At 45.6% G+C, this 22,005-nt stretch overlaps 1 protein-coding gene and 1 long non-coding RNA gene across 8 annotated transcripts in view; one reads left to right on the top strand and one right to left on the bottom strand.

Annotated features, from left to right (window-relative positions):
- Nucleotides 1-375: 375 nt before the first annotated feature.
- KCNN3 (potassium calcium-activated channel subfamily N member 3) overlaps nucleotides 376-22,005 on the bottom strand; it is a 155,391-nt gene continuing 133,761 nt past the window's right edge. For 5 of the 7 annotated variants that reach the window (XM_037498372.2, XM_054691350.1, XM_037498370.2 and 2 more), the window contains 4 exons: nucleotides 15,009-15,136; nucleotides 14,299-14,368; nucleotides 8,177-8,773; nucleotides 376-5,538 (listed from right to left, as the gene is read on the bottom strand). In XM_037498372.2, coding sequence (XP_037354269.1) covers nucleotides 8,477-8,773; nucleotides 14,299-14,368; nucleotides 15,009-15,136 — 495 coding nt within the window. In that variant the 3' untranslated portion in view covers nucleotides 376-5,538; nucleotides 8,177-8,476. The remainder of the gene's footprint in view (nucleotides 5,539-8,176; nucleotides 8,774-14,298; nucleotides 14,369-15,008; nucleotides 15,137-22,005) is intronic. The other 2 variants (XM_054691351.1, XM_054691352.1) reach the window with 2 other exon arrangements.
- On the top strand, nucleotides 13,469-14,865 carry LOC119235205 (uncharacterized). The gene is made up of 3 exons (XR_005122807.2): nucleotides 13,469-13,632; nucleotides 14,167-14,660; nucleotides 14,833-14,865. It is a non-coding gene; the product is annotated as an uncharacterized LOC119235205 (long non-coding RNA).

Genomic DNA, 22,005 nt, shown 5'->3' with positions numbered 1-22,005 from the left:
GAAGCTGACCTGGACCCACCCCTGCAATTTAGTCTCAGTGAGGAACACAATAACCGATGACCAAACCGTGCGCAGCTTGGGAAGAGTGGGCCTGGCCTGTGAAGAGAACTGGGCACTAGACCAAGCAAGATGTTTGCTGTTGTATCTGGAGACCTCAGAAATGGGTTAAAATGAAAGGTCCAAAATTGCTGGAACCACTCTTATTTACGCACTTCCGTTTTTGGAAAACGAAGTTCCCAAAGAGGAAAAACGGTTTCCCAAAGGAAAATTCCGTTTCCTCTTTGGTGACCTGAGAAAGTTTACCACAACTCCATTCAAAACCTTCAGGCACTTGACTTTTTTTTTTTTTTTTAATATCCTTTACCTTTTTAATAAAAAGTAAAAAACAAACAAAAAAATACATCGATGTCCTGAATAGAACCTCTCTATGTAAAGGTCTCACTAAACAAACATAGAACCAGACAAAAGAAATGGAGCTGCGAATAGCAATGTGATATATTACGAAGCGCTTATATATGTATGTATATATTATATATGAATGTGCGGGTACATGTGTGTGCACCTATGTATGTATAAATATGTAAATATTTGCCTACATAAGTCACACACACACACATATATATTTATACTGACCTCTTTAGATTGAAGTCCAAGGCACTTTTTACAATGAACAGGTTAAAGCCATTAGTTCAGAACATAACTGTTTCTGGGTACATATCGATTTATGGTGCCAATATCAGGATTCACCTCTTTCCTTGCTCACTTTGGAGTCTCTCTGAATTGGTTGAAAAAGAGATTAGGAATGTGTCTTGACAGTTAAACTAACTTCTCTGGCCAGTTTCCTCTAGGGGAGGAGAGTTCCCTTGTGTGGATGCTGAGCTTCTCAAGGAAGGAACACAGATGTGGCTCTGTCAGCGCTGAGCAGAGAGCCCGCTGGGCGCCCAAGGGACCCAGCCTGAGGGACCACCTGCTAGTCTGAAGCCCTGCCAGCATAAAGGAAAATGAAAAAATCTAAGACAGGACTCTCAGGTGACTCAAAACTATGAAAGTGGATGCTTTTTAAATTTGACTGGGATGATACTGCCTCTTTTTGGCTTTCTATTGTTTTGTGTACACCATCCATGTTATATGGCCTCACAGAAAATTGTAAGGTGCATTCGTTTTTATCCTTATGAACATCCAGGACCTTTACTTCATCCCGCAATTCTAGTCTGTAAATGAGGGTCAAAGAAGAAATGCTTTAATTTGCCAATTATTAATGATATTGGTTGGTTACCATAGCTGAGGTGATGAGGTCAGTGGTTCTCAACATTTCATGTATATATAGACCACCTGGGAGGTCTATTTTTTTTTTTTTTAACCTGGAGAGCTTGTTAAAATTTCATTTGACAGATTGTTCATGGGCCTGAGGTTCTGCATTTCTAACAAGTTCCCAAGTGGTGCTCATGCAGCTGGCTTGTGGTCCACACTGAGTAGAAGGGGTTAATTGAATTACTGTCAAGAGGTCTGCTTTCCCCACATTGGAAAGCTGTATTGTTTTCCTTGATGTAGACTGAATAATAAGGGGGAAAAATCAGAAAATATTCACTCTCTATAAATGTAAAGTCTTATTCAGTCTGAGAAGTGCTAGAAGGAAAAGCTAAGACAGTTCAATTTAGTAGCAGAAAAGTATTACAAGACAAATCAATCACCACCAATACATTCATCAGTCAATTATAAAATTGAGAATAAACTAATTTCCATTATTCAGTGACCGAGTAACCTGTTAAAAACAGGTGCCCTGGAGTTCTGATGACTTAATGGAGCCCAGCCTGCCATGGAACTGAGGAGCTGTACACACACACTAAGAGAATTTAGCTCCACAAGAATATAAAATGTGTGTTTGAATGAGGTCTCAGCTACACAAGCATATTGAAGCTGGCCATTCAGGTATCTTTCACAGGGCATGAATGACTAATACCATTGCAGGATGGGGGGGTACCACTAATATCACAGGGCCACTGAGGCCCCAGTCTTACTTCCATTTCAACTCAAGTGAGTGGAGGCTTGAGAAGATTCCAGCCTTTTTCCCAGAGAAAGTCTGTTATTTTGCACTATCAATACATCTGGGTATTTTCAGAAGGGAAGAGCTACTCACCCTCAGTTAAATCGACACTGATGCTTCCTGGCTTGCATCGCATGTAGACCCCCTTGGGCAATGATTCTTGGAAACTTTTGCCTGTAACCAAACGCATCCTGTTTTTACCTAGAAGTAGTCCCTTGGCCATTGAGAGGGGGGAAGCGATCATTTGTATGTGTGTTTCCACTGCTACACCAGAGAAGGAGGGGGATGGATTTCATAAGATGTTTAAGTGGAGAATTTCCCCTAATTTTGTGTATAAAGGAAAACATCTTGATTAAAATGCTTTCTTTCCTCCCAGCTAGAGTAAACTAGCAGAAAAAGCAGCCCAGCTCCATGCTGGATTTTGCTGTGCATGTCCTGTCTCCTCCCTCATTCCCTTAGGAGCTATGCTCCATGTTGTGGATAACTATGTGGAAATCTTGTTCCCACCAGGGTACTGCCAATTCATAAAAGCACATCTGTGCAGTGGGTTCTCATTGTCACTGGAATACCAATCCCATTTCACTCTGACATAGAAAGTCATAATGCTTAGAATTTCGAGTCTTTCATGTCACAGGAGAACAAGACTTTTCCTTATGCCCAATTGTGATATTGCCAAAGGAAAAACTGGCTGGCTGAGTTGGAGACATATAATTTACATAATGGGGCCTTTGCATTTATATAGAAAGAGTCTGCACTTTTATTAAACTGGCTCTGCACAGCAACTAAAGGAGTGATGGCTTTTAAAATCTCTTCTGAAATGGCTTGATAGGATTTAGGGTAGAGTTATTCTTCTAAGCTTGGAATAATGTTCTTTTGTCTCTAATAGCTGGGTCTCAGAGAATTTGAGTGTGGCAGTTCTGTAGGCTGAGGACCCTAGGTCTGGGTGTCAGGCGATCAGTAACAGTAATATGTACCCAGAAACAGTGGTTGGGAGAGCAGGCTGACACTGGACCTGCTGAAGACTAGTTTGATACAAAATGTTAATTGAAAGTTACAATATATTTTATAATATAGCAATATATTTCATATTTAAAATAAACTGTTATGCTTTTTCCTATCATTAAAAAATAGCAAGCAGTACAGAGGCAAGATGCAAATTCATATTGAAGCTCATCTGATTCTGAATATAAGCATTTCCATTTCTGAGTTTGCCATGAAAATGTTTCCTCCATTCACATCCTGTCGCTCTCTTTTGTTGTTCTCTTCTGGTCAGTGCAGGATGGAGAGTCTGGGACCAAAATTGAGCCGTTATGCCCTAAAAAGTGAGTTTGATGAAGGTGGATTGGTCCTGGTTGAGATTCAAAATCGGAGCCCACATGACACAGCTCGGGAAGGCAGTCTATCCCCGTCCTTCTTCTGGGAAGCTGGACATTGGCCGTTCCAATCAGACTCATATTTGACTTGTCACTTATTTATTAACTTATATATTGACTATAAAGCCCCAATCTCCTTGGGCTCCTAATGGTTGGGTTGAATTTTGTGCTTTTCCTCCATCAGCTTGGTTGGTCACAACGTCCCTTGTTTGTTTCAACACATGGTCCAGGCCCAAGATCACAGCTTCCAGAATGTGTTTCTCAGGTGTGTAAACAACTGCCACAAAGCACTCGGCACCTAGATTTGGAGGTTACACGTTGAAGATTTGACAATGGATTTGTTCAGAGGGAACGAACTCCAGTTCATATTTGGGCATTTCCAGTAATAGTGTAGGAAAAAAAGATCACAGTTATTTTTTTCTCTATTTGTACATACCATTGCACTGAGTACTTTTTAATAAGCTTCTATTTCAGTAAAAAATCTACCTAGTACTTGTCTGATGGGAGTTTAGTATTAATTTCTTATCATGCAGCCTGACACACACTTTCAGGGTGAAGGCCACTCACCTATACCAGAGGCAGACACTTAATGTTGCGATCCCTGTATATTCCTGTCTTAGTGTATCAGTGATACTGTTCCCATAATGATTACTTTGGTGGCAGTAGAGAAGAAAGGGAACTGTCCAGGCGTCATCAAGCCCACAGACTGCAGGGGGAGGAAGTGGCTCATCCGTGCCTACCAGGAAACCACAAATAGCTGTCTAAGGTACTGAAACCAAATGCTGCGGAATCAACAGGGACAGCAAATTGACCACCAGCAGATCCTACATTTAAGCAACTTCCAGGGAAGCAGAATGACTGGATAGAACTAGGGACATGGTTGTTTTGTTTTGTTTTGTTTTGTTTTCCCAAGGATTTAAAGTTAACTTCTTGGATTTAAGAAGTCAATTAAAAAAAAAAAAACAACAGTAACCTAGTGATAGTGCAATGACTTCATAGAGTTTCAGTTGTGGCACTGTGAAGGTGGCAACACCATTTGTTCTGGGATGAAACACTGATTTTGAGTTGCACCATTGTCGAGGTACACACTGAAGCAAGAGAGAGGTCCTGGAACAATGCTAACCCCATATTTCTCCCTGGTAATTTCATTACCTCGTTGATATGTAATAATTACTTTTTGGGAACTGTTGACTGCATGCAGATGCATCATCAAAGAGTGAACTAAAAAGAGTCTATCTGGGTAATAGTAGTGATTCTATTTTTTAAATTCTATTGAATACTTGGCACTTTAAAATATTAACTATTATTTTCATCTTAAGTACAGAGAAATTGAGGTCTGAGGTTAATTGCCAAAGATGTGGATCCCAGTTTTAGAGTTTTATTTATTCTGATTCTGTATCTCTAGTTTTCCTTTTCTCCATGATTGTTCACAAGGTAATTATTGAAAATCTAAGGGGGAAAGTCTGAAACATTAAAATCATTTCTTCAATGATATTCCTTCTTGGCTTTTAATCAATAGCAATAGCTTGCCCTTGCTCAGAACTTTGGATTTTACTTGCACATACATTTTCTACACCTCTTAAGCTTATGAGATTGTTATACCACTGACATCTGCTGAGGTCAGAAGTCAGTATTGACTCCTGGCTGCACCCCTCTTAGCTCTTTTGGGTTGTATTAAGCATTTCTAGAGATGTGAAGTCATGGAGTTCCATACTATGAGAATAATAAGAGCAGATCATAAGCACTCTATGACTATCCACTAATGCTGATCACACATACGTGGCCTTTGATCCAGAGGTGCAGATCGTTTTTTGGACTTCAATCTAAGGAAGAATGAACCCTTAGTCAGGCATAATTACCACATGATGCTATGTCCTGAAATTCCACTGAGATTAGTGGTCTTAAAGTATCACAGTACATCCCTCACTTTACAGTACATGACACTATAATATGGCTTAAGTGATGAGGGGGTGGCTCTATTATTTTTAATTCAAGTGTATAGATACTTGGGGGAATATTCGAGTACTTTTACCTGCCACTGAGTGATCAGAAAGGTTATAGCGGGAGCTCTGAGTCACTGGGTCAGCATTCCAGGTGTGAGTGTACTCAATCCATTCAACACTGGAGAGAAATTACCATAATTAATAGTTTTTATATATAGCCAATTCTTGAGTAGGTAATTAAACCTACTCCACCATCAAACTTGAAAATAAAGAACAAGAATGCGTGATTTGAAAATGCACCTGCCCTCTTTCCCCCTCTGGACTGTGATGCTGAGGTGCAGTGGATTTATCCAAAGGATGGGCTGTAGGAAGAACACCCGGGTGAGCTCCACCCCATCTGACCCCAGCTGAAACCATTAAAGGGGGGCTATATTCGTAGGAGAATGGGCAACTTCCCCACAGAAAGCTCAAATACTAGTCCAGACAAGCAGCCTCCTGTTCACAACTGCAGGATCAACATGCAGAGCCAATCACTGGTTTCTGCTATTGCTGCTTTTTGAAGGGCAAGTGTTCTTTAGCCAAGATAAAACCATATCAGAGCTATTGCACTACCAATAGGTCAGGACACACTGCAAACGCCCATTTTTGTGTCCCAGCAAGCCAGTGGCTACTGCTACTGGAAATAACTCCAATACCTCCCTTTACTAGTGTTGCTAGTTTGGCCTTCAGGGTTTATCTAAGTGTAAACCCGTGACAGGGTTACTGAAGAACTGTCCGTTGAAGACCACGAGGGACCAATGACAGGCTGTGCACACTCTGGTACATGAGGAGGGGCAGTGGAATCCTGAATGTCATGTATTTGAAATTAAGACTAGATGCCTATATGTGTTCCTGGGTGTGCACACACACATCACAGGCTTGCAGCAGAATGGAAAGAGTGATAGAATCAATAGTCAATCCTGATCATGTAGCATAAATGATCAGGATTGGCACGTTGACCTCTCAGTGGTCTTCACTTTGTGAGATGGAGCTAATGCCACATAGAAACTGCATGGTTATTTCATCTGTTTAAACATCGGCTTATGTGTTCACCTGAACTGTTGGAAACAGGAAGACCATTCTTGGGACGGAAGAAAGAAAGGAAGGGGGATTTTTTCAGATAATCAATAGTTAAAAGAACAAGTAAAAACAATAGCAAGCCAACAGTAAATATGGCATCTTGGTATGCAAAATAATGAATGGAAATATTCAAAGGTGTTATCCACATAAAAAATGAGTCCAATAAAGAGAAACAGCAGGAAAATGAGACAAAAGGTTTTTAGCAAGAGCCCAGATCTTCTTGAAAGAGCCAACTTAGTTCAAGGTCACTGGTCTTTGGGTGTGAAGTTCTTTGCCTTCTCAGAAGAAAGGCCCGGTGCTGCAGAAGAGAAGTCTCCCCAGTTAGACACTGCCTTCGGAATGTGCAGACATCCTGCTGCAAGTGAAACTCAACAGGACAACTATGTGCAAATAGCAACCTTTTGTTTTGCCCTAAACAGATGAAATATTCCACACAGCGCCATTCAACTCCCTACAAGCAGAAATCACAGAGCTCAGAATGAGAAAAGGAATTGACAGCACGATGGTCTGCACATCATAAATGTGATGTGTGGTCAGATTACGGAGCGATGAAAAAATTTTGCATCCACCTGCCCTCTCCTTACAAAGCCTGTCTCCACACTGGATGTTGATATTTCTGAAGTCTCTTGGAGTTTGAGAGATAGTAGCATAGTTTTTGCACCAAGATTGACATGGCACAGTGGGAACAGGCTACTGACAAATCCACATCATCTTACCTTACCCACCAAGACCCCTAAGGGCGCCTTTGTTCTCATATCTTTTGCTTTGAGTTGGTTTCAGGTCAGGTAGAAGGGGCCACACGGGCCACTCACCATCGCTTCTCCTCCCAGCTTAGTGGCTCTTGGGGGAGACACTTGAACCCTGTGCAGTCCTTACATTTGGGACTGGAACCTGTAGCTGGACACACACAACTGAGCAAATCCCCAGACAATACTATTCACTCAGGTGTCCCTGGGTTACACAAGGGCACAGACCCTGCCCCTCCCTCACATACAGCCACCTGGTCAGGTGCTCCATTGGAACACAGCTCATTTGGCTCTAAGAAGAGAACTGCAGGAGTGGTTATTTGCAGAAGGCTGCTTATCCCTCCAGGATGCCAACGGTTTTGGCTTGGCATCTGTCTCAAGCCAAGCATGGTGCACAGCCAGGGCAAGGCAACCTGTACTGTGTTTGAAGGGACCTGCATCTTCCATGAAGCTCAGAACGCAGCCAGCCCACGTGTGGGTTCCAGCCAACTCCACGCACATCTCGAGAACACCTATGCTGAGCAGGGTGAGGGGCCAGGCCCCTTTCTATTTGGGTCAAGACCTGGATTGACTGGGATGTGTGTGTGTGTGTGTGTGTGTGTGTGTGTCTGCTCGCACACTGGCGAATACACGGGTTAATATGGGTATTAATATTGGATGGAAAATTTAGCTTTTTATTTATCTCTCTTTCAGTTTAAATTACACTTCCTAACTATCAGGTATGGGAGGAAAGAAAGTCTGTTTGGCAAGTTGTGGGCACCTCTTCTTTGCTTTTGTCACTCAGGGACTTTCTTAGACAAAAGGAAAGGAGAGGGGCGTGTTCCCGGACCTCAGGGGTGAGGAACCCATCTCCCAAGCCTGACACCCCCTCCCCATGGGACCCCTTCTGGGCTGACATCGCTGTTGGCTGCTTCAGTGCATCTGACCCCCCACCCTCCCCCCCATGAAGACCTGAGATTGAGCGTGGATTTCTGTTCTCCACCAGCTCTGCAGCAAGGGCCCTGCCAGAGGCGACGCTTCCTGTCATCTCCTCTTCCCGCTCCCAAGTAGAGGCACCTAAACAGAGATTAGATTTCTGGTTTCAAGGCATATCGAACCAAGCACGCTGAGTGAACACGAATTAGTTAATTAACGTGGTCTCTCTTCCTTCTGTCCCCTGGTCTGAATGTTCCTTGATGGCAAAGTGACCAGGAGAAAGTTGATTTGCATCTTAAGACCTATGGGTAATGCTTCTGGAGTGGGGAGTTTTATTTAGCAACTGCTTGAACTTGTGTATGGGGTGGGGAAGGAGGTGGAGCTGACCCCAATTGGGCTGTCGGAGAGTGGGGTGTGGGTGGTGCCCACCGCCACACTGACGCCCCGGGCCTCGATGATGGCAGACAGGAGCTGCTGCTGCTGCTGGCGCAGGGTCTCGGCGACAAGCAGGGGCAGAGAGTTGAAGCTGGCAGTGAGGTGCTCCAGCTTGGACTCCAGGCTACCGATTTGCTTCTCCAGGTCTTCGCTCCTGTCGTTGAGTTCTGTGATTAAGTCATACATGACGTTCTGCATCTGTGTAGACAGACAAGGCATCACAAGGAATGCGCAACAGGCAGAGTGAGACAGGCCACCAAGTTACAACGGGAGCAATTCCCACACCAGCCAGCTCTGCTCTCCTTCAGGAGGGAGAAACTGCCTTCCTGAAGACATGGAGCCTCAAATGGGCATAACCTTTTTTTTTTTTTTCTCACTACAAAAGTAATGCATATCATTAGAAAAATATATTAGAAAATATGTAGAATGGAAAAGCAGCAGCACTTTTTACTTAAATGGAACGAGTCACTAGACCATCCTCAAGTTCTTACTCCTGCAGCCTCAGCTCAGGCAGCTGCTGGACTCTAATGATGAAAGAGAAGGCACGTGGTGGGAAATGGACACTGCCCCCCTGGGGTAGGCCAGGGTTCAAGTATAAGTCTGCAGCTCACTAATAATGCACCCTCCCTCAGGTCCCCGGCCTCTCTGAGCCTCGGTCTCCTTACAAACTAGGAGTGAATTATAACCACACATGGTTATGAAGTTACTGGCCCCTTCTCCCGTCAGCACAGTGCTAGCTTGTACAAGGCAGTCAGGGATGCAGCCTAATGAGCTGCTCGCTGAGGTCAAGCCCCTCCCCTGCCTGCTCCAAGAGGAGGTACGCTGTCTCAGTTTGGATTAACCTGACCAGTCTACCTCCCATGTTCCCCTCAGTTGTCTGAGGCCCTTGTCTATCACATCACAGCTCACACTCTCCCTCTGCCCCATCCTGCTCCCTCACTCCCTGACAGCAACCCAGCCCCCAATAAACCTCTGCACCAGTGCTGTCTCCCAGTGCTCCAGGGGCCCACCCTATCAGTGCTTCTCTCACGTAGCTCTCAGCCAGTACCCTGGCCTCCCTGGACAATACTTCTCAGTAAAGCCCCTCTCACATCCTGCTTAACAGGACACTTGTCCCCACCCATCCCGATCCCACTAACCCTGCTCAACTTTTCCTTTTATTCATACCACGTTCAAACACACTGGACACTTTGCCATTTCTTCTGCTTATTGTAGTTGTCTGTCATGGCCCACTGGAAGGTGAGCTCCTTGAGGGCAGGACCTCGGCTTTTGTGTTCACTGATCCATCCCAAGGGCAAAAAACAGGGTCTGGCACATAGAAGATGCTCAACCAACATTTTGAGATGAGATGCTCAACTAACTACTAACTAGTATCTTGATGATGAGTGTCCACACACACACTTGCTTAGCAGAGGACTCTGTGTTCGTGATTGGTATTAAAAGATGTTGGTAGAACAAATGAGCAAAATATGGGCACAGGTAAAAACCACCATCCCTTCCATCCTTTGGCCCAGGTAGGAGTTTTGCTGATGGTGGGAAAGGTCTTTTTTGCCACAAATTATTTCCATATATCTAGATGGTTTCTCAGAGAGACCCATATGTCTAGATGATTTAGATGGTTCTAGCGAGACCTGAGTGACTGAAGAAAAGACTTCTAAGGGGCTCAGCACAAGGCACAGCTCCTTAGAACAGGTGCCCCATACTGATTTTGTGAATGAACTTGAAGGAGGTCATGAGAGCAGGGGAGCAAATATGGGATGTGCTCAGGGAATGGAAATAAAATAATATTTAAACATAATAAACTTGCCTTCTGAAAGTTTAGTCATAAAACTAGGTCAAAAGAGAGCTGAATAGAGGGAGCTCGTGCCAAATGAACCTTTTTCCTTCCTAAGTCTTCTTTGCCAGTGTTTCCTGTCTCCATGAGAGGCACTGCCATTCACTCTATGATCCCAACCAGAAACTGAGGTGTCCGCCTATCCCTCACCCCTCACATGTCACCCACATGAATTCCTCTCAACCCCACCTATAAATATCCCTCAATTGCAATTCACTGAATTACAACTAAACCACTTGAGTTCCAGCCAGGACCATCGAGCAGGCTCCGAAGCGCTCAGTAGCTACATCCCATGGTTCCGACTCCACTCTCATCAGGCAAGTTTCTGATTATAATTTGGCTTCCTGGGTTGGTCTGCAGTCCTCATCTACGTGACAGCCACACTTCTGCCCGAAAATTAACACGTGACATCAGACTAAGGAGAAGGTCGTCATGCTCTGGCATTAGGAGTGAGCTTCCTGAGGCTGCAGCACCCCACCCTAACCACTTTCACTCTTGGGACTTCTTGCCATGTGCCAGTGACACACTGATCCCTTCACCTGAGTCAAGTTACTCCAGGAAGATGCAAAATTCCTGGGCGCTCCAGGACCAAGAAGTAGGAAATAAGGTGAGGAAAAGAAAAAAAGAGGAATAAAGGAAGGTGGCAACAATATGAGAAGCTGGAGGCGAACCGGGAAAAAGGGGGGATGAAAGGGTGGCTGATCCCTTCCCAGCTGGTGAAAGGCACGTGAGGAAACCCTCTAGGGCAGCAGAAGAGCGGCAAAGAGGCGGAATGAGGCAGCCCAGCTGTGCAAGATCCCCTGGAGGAGAGGGTGACTTCCCAAGTAAAAGTGCATCTTTCATCAATTAAAATTCACTGAACCTCCTCAGGTGCACCTTCTTCCTGGGGTTTGTGGACATACCACAAACTTATCCGACTGAGCCCAGACCCCTGGGTCTCAGCCTCAGCGTTGTCACTCGCCAACGGCCTGACTTGGGACAGTCACTTTGTCCCTTGGCTTCTTGGTTTCCTCATCTATGTTCACCATCAGAACTACATTTGCAACACCTTCACAGTTCACAAAGCATTGTCACAGGTATTTATTTGATGACTTGAACCTTAGATGTTAGAAATGCTTTTTAACCTAAATTGAAGAAGATGAAGCTAGCAAAGAGTTCCAACCCTCCCCTCTGATCTGTAAGAGAGCTGGTCAAGACAGAAAGTAATATTTGGAAGCCACATGCCATTTTCCTAATCTAGAGAGGTCCTAAGGACTGGGGAAGCGTGAGTTGGGGGTGGGGTGAAGCACAGACAGAAAAGACATGTTATTGTCAGCCTGATCTGTCGCTTGCTGCCAGGGTGCCAGGGGGAATGTGGACCAATGTGAAATATGGTAAGCAACTGCCAGGACCTTGGGTGAGCCTCCTGGAGGAAAAGACAAAGACTGGCTGGACATCAGATACCCCAGGTCTGACACCACTGCCTTCCCAAGGAAGTCCTGATTGACACTCCCTCCACACCCCTTCTTTCCAGGCAATTTGTTCCCTGATCACTAAAGGCTTCGTTCCTCCACCCAACTCACATGAGCCTCTTACACTTCAGTGAGTCTTTACCCCAGTCTGCTCTGTGCTGGGTCTCATCTCAGTGACAGGCGGGGTGGTGCGAAAGAAAGGCAGGCCTGAAAGTTTGGTTTGCCTGAAATTCCCAGAGCATCAGCCAGTGTGGCCAGTCAGCTGAGCGGTGAGGTGGGAAACACTGCCGCTCATAGAAGAAAGATCTCGAGGCATCTTTTTTGGCCATTCCTGAGCCTCTCAGGGTGGGCCTCCCCCCACTTCTCTGGATCACAGCTGGTTGGTCCAAGGCTGGACACGTGACCCTTAACTGGCCAATCTCTTCATCTTTTCTGAGAATTTAGAATTAAGACCAATAGGAGGACAATTGCCTTTACCTGTGCCTAGAACAAGCACATGGGGCTCTGGGTAGGGGCCCGCCACAGAGACAGGAGGTACAGACAGCTGTCCAGACAGCGAGAAAGACAGGGAGGCTGAAGCACACACTTGAACAGAAAGAGATAAATGAGATGGTGAGCGAATACTTCGTAGGTGTGGGCTCCCAATGTTTAGTTCTAGTTAGTTCTTTCCTACAGTCTGGCCATGTACCTGCTTCAAGGTTCTGCCTGGAATGAGACTCCCTTCTATCCTCATAATAAATGCCCCCATTTTAAAATCTACTGTCAATCGATTTCTGACCCTGGGTTCTGAGCCGGAACCCAAGAGTGTTAATCAACATACCTAAGACCCCAGGGGATTCTCTCCTGCCCTCAAGCAGTCCCTCACCCATCCCACCTGCAGGATCACGGGAGACCCACATGCACCTCAACCCCTCCTCCAAGATCACTCAGCCTGCGGGCTTGTACCCACCTGCAGAGGCCACCCATTCCAGCCTGAAGCCCTCCCAGGCTAGGGGCCTTTACTTTGGCGTGATCCCTTCCCTGGACGAGGTGCCTGCACACAACCTAACAGCTTCACTGTTTCTGATGGCTCCCTCTTTTCAAAGGGTGTTTATTTTGCCTGAGGGAGTTTCTCTTTCTTACCCAGGGAACATGTTCCATTATGATATTTGACATCTGTTGGAATGTTCTGGCAACCTGGCGTTGCCAGTACACTTGATATACAATTTCTATGAAAAGGCTGTGAGGAGCAGGCCTGAGAAGAAGGCGCCTTTCTTCATGGTGCCCATACTTGGCCCTGTGTGCCGTGCAGACTTCCTGCCTTCATTCAGTGACTTGCAAGAGCAGTGAGCGTCTTCCCATGTTTATGGCAGAGATGCAGGGTGACAGTGTGATGTCAAGCCCCAGAGTTCTCAAAGGAGGACTCTCTTTCTTGGCATCTCATCGTAGGTTGTCTGCCTATTGAGAAGTAAAGAAACGCACCCACCACCACCAATGCACTGCCAGAAAGCCTGGGTGGTAAGGATTGAAAGATGGAGGGAAAAGAATTTCTAATTATAACAGCAAACTGCAGGATCTTTCTGGGTGGGAACTAGGCAACGCCGTCGCCATCATCACAATTCAGTCCTTGTCAGCGGGCTTTACCCCTGTGAACAGACTCTAGCTCATCCCCAGGAAGTCCTCAGAAGACAGCGAGGAAAGCAACATACTACAAAGATTTAGTAGGTCGGCTCATTAATTCCAAGCCAAGACAAACCTGAGCAACTGAATTGAAGAAACAAATGTCAGCCCCAGTAAGACAAATACAATATGATTCTACTTATCTGAGGAGCCTGGAGCAGTCAGATTCATAGAGACAGAAAGTAGGATGGTGGTTGCCAGGAGATGGGGGGAGGATGGAAGGTAAAAGCTAGAGTCAGAGCCTCTAAGGACTCAAGTTCTAACACACACACACACACACACACACATGCACGCACGCACGCACGCGCACGCACATACACACACACACACACACACACACACCATTAAAACTCAAAGCAGAACAAAGCAGTTATTGTTTCACGGGCACACAGTTCCAAGTCAGCAGATGAGGAGAGTTCTGGAGATGGATGGTGGTGATGTTTGCACAGTAACATGAATGTACTTAATGCCACTTAAAAACCGTGACAATGGGAAATGTTGTTATATTTTACCACCACTAAAAATATTAATTGAAAAAGAAGGAAAGCAACTAAAAAAGAAAAGAAACAAATGTCAGGTTTTAAAAGACAGCAAGCCACACTAGTAGATTGCAAATGTCAAGCATCTGAACCTTGATTCTTTTTTAGGAGAAACTGTCCTTAGCTTTCCTGGTCCTGCAATGCAATTTGAAGATAACAAGGTCTTTGCAGTCACGCCCGAGATGTCTAAATGCCAGTGTCTGAGGACCCTTTGGGACATCTTTGGACTTTGCCACTCACCTTGGAAAGGTCCACCAGGGTGTTGGCTTGGTCACTCAGCTTCCTCTGCTCCATCTTGACACTCCTTAGTCTGTGGGAAAGAGTTGCCACAGCCACACCCTTCAAATATGTGTTAAGGTTTGGCCCCAGGAGCCAATTCCACATCTACTGCCATCCATTTTGATTTTGGAACCTAACACAGGGACCTTGAATGTGGGGGACAACTGAGCAGCATCAAGGGCTGCCAGGCCCCCAAGTTTCATCCTCATGCATACTTACCTTCCGTCACTTCAGCTACTCTCAGATCATCTCCCTGCTTCTATGTCTGTGCCTTCCACCTCCAGTGCCCTGTTCTCCGCCTCCACGGTCTCCCCAAGTCTCAGGTAAGAATAAATGTTTCCATCCTCTGCTTTTCTGCTATACTTTTAATACCTCTCTTATTAAGAAAGCACTAACCACCATTTGTTCTGCTTTGAGTTGGGATGTGGGGGGGAGGGGGTGTGCAGAATATAAGTCCGTAGAGGCTCTGACTCTAGCTTTTACCTTCCATGGCAGCCTGGAAGTGGCAAGAGCAATAAAGGAATAAACACACTGATCTGGGTCTGGTTCACCATCCTGAGTGTGCTGAGTGGAGCAGAATGTGCCTCCTGAGTGTACAGGGAGACCCTGAGAGCTGCGGGGTCCCTCCACCCCCATTTGGGCATCTGGTGCTGAGCAGCCAGAATACTCACTGGTGGATAGCCTGGAGAAACTTCCTCTGGTGCTTCCTGACTTTAGCGTGGTCAATCTTCTTTAGCAGCTTTGTGTGTTTATAGATTAGCCACGTTTCCCGAAGGACATTGGCTGCAGCATTCTTGATCTAAGGGAAAATAAACAAAGCAGGTCACAATCATGTTCCTTTTCTCAGGTTGACAGATGTTTTTTGGTGTGCTGATACAGTCGACCTTATAAGGAAACCATTGTGTCATCATCTAGTTCTTTAATCAAATCATGAACTCTAGAAAGGATGACTAAAATTCATCCCTTGTTAATCCAGGCCTGGACATAACAGGCTGGAGCCAAAGTCGAGGGGTATTTCTTGTTTCTTTCTTAATTATTTCAGGGCTGCCTCTCGACTGCTGCTGCGGATGCTATATTTAGACAGGCTTATCACCCAGACCCGGAGGCCTGGGGCAGCCTTTGAATACATAAATATATACGGTTCCTGCCCTTGCCTGCAGAGTTCCTCGCTCTCCCTGAGACTTTGTCAAGTGCGCATGACACATTTCTTGGATTCAAAGAGTAAACAGATTTTCTATCGGCTGGAGATTTTAAAAGTCCTCTTTGAGGAAATGTCTCTCCTACCGGATGGAAGCACAGGTCTCAACAAGTCCAGTGTTTCCTTCCCCAAATGGACAAACAACACTGATACTTTGGTAATTCCACATGTAAACGTAATTGGCATATTGAGACAATTTCTAAGCAGTGCCTGAAAATCGGGACAATATTTAGGTGTGAAACCAGAGCTGCGTCGTTTCCAGGGCTGGCTCCTTCGCTGTGAGCGGCGATCACACGTTTCCACATGCGACGCTATCATCTGTTGACATGGAAACCACTGATATCACCCAGCTCACGGCTGAGCTGAGACATATCAATGGTTTCCAGATGGCAGGGGACAAAGTTTTAATCCAAACACAGACATCTTCAGCAATTAGTAACGAGAGCAAGAGGAAACATTTCTTATTAAGCACAGTTAAACAGATTTTTGATTAACCGGTCCCACTTCTGTCAGCCATGCAAATTGGCACAGGCCCACAGGCCCCAGGCCTGGGAGTAAGTAGGCCAGCCTAGTAGAAATCGGGTTACTGGCCAGAAAGCATTTTAATAAAATGGGAGCACACAGGCCTGCTTCTTCAGACTGACACCAACAGATGGGACTTTGTTAAAATGCTGAGATGTGTGGGAAGGCCAAGGAAACATTGTTTTGCAGGCTGATAACTTTTGTGTGTGTATGTTTTAAAGATTTATTACTAAGGCTAGATTGTATTTTTTTCATTGGCATTGAAGGGATGTTTTTAAAAGAACAGCTAAGTCTTCTCAGAAATGTCTAAGTGACATAAATATTGCTTTTTTGTGCAGTAAAAATCCACTGTGAATATGGTTTTAAGTGACTTAATTGCCCACCTCTGGTACTTTCTTGACTGAAAGGAAGCAGGTGGTAGTGAATAGCAGCTGGAAATCGTACATGTCCAGGTGAAGCGGGGGAAGCAGAGAAGAGGTGGTCCCTGGGGGTCTGTCCAGGGCCTGGCATGAACAGAAGCCTTCTAGCAAAAGAAGCGCACCAAAGGGAAGCCTCTCTCTGGGCAGTGTGAATACTGCTGAGAGCCTTTGCAAGGAGAGGGAAGCTGACATGTGATTTCCTCAGTTTCCCTGGTGTCCCTCCTCCACGGAAGCCTCACAGAGAAACAGGAGGGGAGAGCCTGCCCCTGTGTTCAGAATCATGAGCAGAGTCCCAGTTTCCAGAGTCTCCTCTTTGGAATACTAGTATTCCCACCTGGCATGTCACTGATGGACCCAATGACAGCTATCTGTAGGTTGGTGTGGAACAAACCTTCAACATTAGAAAGCCTATGAATGAATCTTTGTTCCACTAGTGATCAAGGAGTTTAGGAATAAATGCTTAATTATCTGTAAGATGGGAAAAATAAATCCTTCCCCAAGAGGTTGTTTACGAGGCCCAAAGGAGGTGATGATGATGGTGCTGACGGTGTGTGGGTACCGGCTGATAGTTAGCAGGTGCAGGTACACGTGTGAGCAGACATCACATATGTGAACTCAGTGAACCCTCACAGCAACACTGGGACTAGCCCAATTTTACTGAGGAAGAAGCCAAGACACAGATGAAGACTATAGATGGCAAATGGAGTCGATGTGGATGTAAGTAAACTGTACAATTGGTTATTATCATCTAACCCAGACCGCCTTTAAAAACTACAGCAAACAGCTTCCGATATAGGGTATGAGGGCCAGAATCACACAAATGGCTTATGGCACAGTTAAAACAAGAACCACGGAGAGAAAAAGGTTTCCATGTGGTCTGAAGAAAGACCTGACTAGACGTCACCTCTGCACAAACAAAATTATTTCCTGTTTTCCAGTCAAGGAGTTGGAAAAGACATTCGATTTTTTTTTTTTAATCGGCATGGCCCTCACTCAGCATATGAGAGAACAGGGAGTCCAGGTCTGCTGCTGAACTTCAGCCCACATGGAAGCCCTGGGCAGCTGAGAAAGGTAGTCATCACCTCACTTTATGGGTCTGACCAGAAGGCCCCTGAGTCCCTGGGAAAGTGAGGTTAAATGCAAGCTTTGGTGCTGACTCTGAAATTAATTGCCAGCAAAAAGCCTGGCACAAAGCTAAGTAGATCAATATCTGCAAGAGAAAAAGAAATAGGCTTTTAACTGCACTGTGCTTTCCCAGGTCGACAGTAAATGCTATTGTGACCAGGTTCTCCCTCCAATTCACTGGCTGATTGCTCTGCGCATCACTGGGGTGGGGGCAGTGGACGTCATGTGTCCTTCTTGGGACATGTTGAATTAGGTGCCCTCTGAGCTCTCCTGGTGGGCAGGGCACCTAAAGGGTGCTGGGGCTGTCAAGAAACTGGGAAGGATAAGGGATGCGCAAGGTTGGCCTCAGTCAGATGGGTGAAGGGTGGTCAGAAGAAGGTGGCATGTGCACAGAAGGCTGGCTGCTCTGCTCCAAACCCAGAAAGCACAAAAATTGGTATGCTTTCCCTCTGTGGGGCCAGAGAGGCTCATGCTTAGGGAGAACTCTAAGATTAACTGGCCTGGCCAGAAAGTCATCCAGCTAAGATCCTGCAAATAATGCCTGGGAGCTGGCATTTACTGAGCACTTACTGTGTGCCAGGTTCTGTGCTAAGCACTTTGTGTTTACATTATTCCTTAATCCTCAGTGAAAACTGAGGCAATGGAATTATTATCTTCCATCTTGGACCAGTTATTGAACCTGAGATGCAATTTTTTAATTTACTCTTTCAAAAAACAAAAACAAAAACACACACAACATTCAATAAGCCCCTCTGATGGGGCAGACACAGTTCTGAGATGGGAGAAAATTGTGATGAGCAACCCGAACACTCCCACCCTCATGGAGTTTATGATCTTGTAGGGACAGGACAGGAATAAGTGCCGCAGAGAAAAATACAGTGTGGTGGGGAATCAGCGAGTGATGCAAGTGTTACTGCCTGAGAAATGGGGTTGTTGTGTGGATTGCGGGGTTGGGGGGTATATGCATAAACACTAGGCGTAGAGCCAGCCACAGTGAGCTTCAATACACGGCTGTGAATATTCTCAATCTCCCCAGTGCCCCAATAAATGTCAACTTCTTTCCCTCTCCCCAGCAAAAGAAAAGATAAAACAGAACATGTATGTTTGTTCTTTGTGCTCTTGGACATATCACCCACATCAATGGTTTGCTTTTGGGCCCTCTCTGCCAGGGTGACCTGCCACTCAGTATAACAGATCTATGGGGTGCAGAGGGCACTTCTGTCCTCCCCATCCTCCAGCAGCCACGGAGAGCCTGTGTGGGAATTCCAGAAGCCCCACTAGTGGATCCCCATGAAAGAAATCATCGGTATGCCCATGATGCACCAAGGATTCTTTTCAGGGAAGAGGTTTTCTACCTGGAGCTTAGAACAGGGAAGCAGGGAGGGAGGAAGGCACATCAGACCCGGCAAGCGGCTGATTTCGATGAATTGGGGCCTGATAAACATCACAGTCTGAGAGCCCACAGCCCAGCCATGCCCCCAGACATTTGACTGAAGGCGTCCATGACCCACAGGGGTGTCCCCTCCTCCCCTCTGCCAACCCTCTCTCACTTCCACAGACTTTCTGTGGGCTCCCCCAGCCTCCATCCCTTTCATGACCCTGCTTTAGCCTCTCACCTTCCTTCCCCCACCCTAGTCCATACTCCCTGTTCAGGCTTTTCTTCTGCCTGGCCTCACACTGAACACTTAGAACGGAGACGCCAGACTCTGGTTGGCAGGAGTCTGGGGCAGGGAATGAAGGAGGATATAGTTCTGTGGTTCAAAGTTGGAGTTTGAAGCTCTTTCCCCATAGCAACATGGTAGTGAATGGAGTTAATTCTGTAAAGCTATTAGGCAATGCTCAGCTAGTCTGGAGAGAACCTGGCTTTCTTCTTCAGCAGGCTTGGGCCCTAACCACCATGCCAAGTTCCAAAGAGCTCTGGAAAACCCACTGGGCTATGGCTAGAGAGCTGCCTGCCAGACACCCGACTGCAGCCCTGGCTGGGACCCAGCTGGTCGCACATGGCTGGGCCACCCTTGCCTTACTGATCTCTGGGGTGCAGCAGCGCACCCCTCAGGGTCCTTCCAGCTCACTTGCTTAACATTTCTATGATTGTTGTTAATGGAAAACCAGACCCAAACTGGCTGGGAAAGACCCTTTGTGAGTAATATAGTTTACACTCTCCATCCAGGGAGAATTTGCATTCCTGATAACTGCTCAGTCGATTATCTGATACATTTTAAAGCGAGAAGGCTTGTTCTGGGAGTCCAGTGTGGGGTCGACCAGCCGTCAGTCCTTTAGAGTCAGTCTAGAGGCCTTTAACCAGAGGCTTTCAGCCTCCAGTATAACAATGAGGACCATTGTCTTTTCCTATAAAATAACCTCACTATGAGTAAATCTTTAAATTTGCTTGCTATAATTTTTTTATTCCCAGCAGGATTGTGATAAAACTTTGACTCATGCTCATAACTAAAGAAATATTTTCTTTGCATTGTTCAGGGTGTGTGTGTGGTGGGTGGGGAGGGAGGTCATTAAAAGTGCTTGAGCAGCTTGGAGGCATGTTCAGAGCTAAGAAGATCCATGGGAAGCAAAGTGCCACAGGTCAGGGCTAAGGGAGGCCCATGAGAAGAAAAGGCAGATGCAGCTGTCACCTTGCAAGGCGTGGAAGGGGCGAGGGGTGGAAGGCTGGAGGAAGCCACCTATGTGGACAGTCAAGGCCAGGGTAAGGTGGAAGCAGGCTCAGAAACTGCTGGGACCCCTGTGAGGTCCAGGGTGCAGAGGGGTCAGAGATGCTACAAAGTTTTCAGGCCTGGAGGCTGGCACAGAGATGCCATTAGCTGACGAGAGAAGTCAGGAGAAGGCGTTAGTTTAGAAGAAATGGGATTGGCTTCGGTTTGACTTTTTGATGTCATGGGAAATTAGACTTGGATGAAGAATTTGGGGCAAGAACCCCAGTGGCAAGGATGAGGGGACACAGTCCTCAGCCAGCGGCACACACTGGGGCAATCAAATGTTTGATTTGGAGAGAGGACGCGGCAAACAGCATCTCCTGTCCACACTGCCTCTGAAGCCAACTGTGTCGGGGCAGCCTACCTTGCCTTGCAGAAAGAAGAGGCAGAAGGTATGAGGAAAGGGGCCATCTCTTATCCATTGTGGTGGCCCCAAAACCCACAGTGTCGTCTGGCAGGCAGATGACCCCTGCAATGGGGATGTGGAGTGTTGGGGGATGCGCAGTGTTTCAGTGAAGATGGGGACCTGGTATCTTTTCCACAGTCTCTCCATGTGTCATTTACATATATATATTATCTAGTAGCCGAGAGGTTAGCAAAAAAAATTATAATTATAGAATAACAATGGCAGTAACACTGGAAAGGCGTGTGGGAAGGTCTGATTGCATTAAATACAGAAATGACATTGCCAGCAGGGATGACAAGTTATACAAGTGAAAGAAGAAAAGCCATAGGGTTCAGAAAAACCAGCAACTGAGCTCTTATGTGTGCTGTCGGGCTCCCCCCACCCCAAAATAAATAAATAGTGTGATTCTAATGGTAAAGGATAAGCTGGATCCTTTACAGCAACACAGGGAGGATGAGAGAACACTAGAACCATTTGAAGAGTTTTATGATTCATAGGTTATAATTCCTCTTCTTTGTTTTTTGCTTAAAAGTTTGAAGAATTAAGTTTGCATGTATTTGTAAGAGATTGCTTTTTTATCTACTAAATCTACTAATTGTACTCTCCTGAGAGGTTTGCAATTACTCCACAATCATCTGCACTCTGAGAATTCACTGAGACCTTAAAGTAGACTGAGCCTAGCATCTCTGACCAAGGAGCCACCCCAGCTGGCTATTTTTGGAGGGAGAGAGTGGGTATCTAGGGGTAGGAAGGTGGGCTGCTCAGAGCTTCAGGGCAAGGTGAGCTGAAGCCAGAGCAGGCCAGCAGGCAGCCAGTCCCCTGCCAATCAAATTATATAAAAGAACCTTTGCGAGTTCTGGTCCTGCCAGCTTTGAAAATCCCCTCTCTGCAAGAACCATGGCTTTTGTGTTGTTTGTTTCTCTGGGAAAACATATTAAACAGTAAAGGGACATTTCAACAGATTTCAGTGTTCTCAGAAAAGTGAGATGTTATTCGATTAAAAAGGTGCCTTCCACTCATGGGTGAGCAATAAATATTTGTTGATTTGATTTTTAGTCCTACATTTCAAAAAGTAAGTGGACTTAAGGAAGATTTTAGAGAATCATTTTTGAGAAACTGAAATAAGCAACCACAATCTCATCTCCTTCTACAATTATATTACAGAAAAAAATGTTTATTTTCCTGTCGTATGAGGGAACCGGCTTTCCTTGCCTTTATTTTCCTCTAGAGCCTGATTTACAGAATGAAAAATGGCGAGGACAAAGGAAGAACATGAAATGTAACATATAT

Source organism: Talpa occidentalis, unplaced genomic scaffold (genome assembly GCF_014898055.3).
Source record: "Talpa occidentalis isolate TD23 unplaced genomic scaffold, MPIMG_talOcc4v2.1 talOcc4.9, whole genome shotgun sequence".
Taxonomy (NCBI): domain Eukaryota; kingdom Metazoa; phylum Chordata; class Mammalia; order Eulipotyphla; family Talpidae; genus Talpa; species Talpa occidentalis.
Note: the sequence above shows the minus strand (reverse complement) of the source record. Positions and strands in the feature narration are given on the sequence as shown.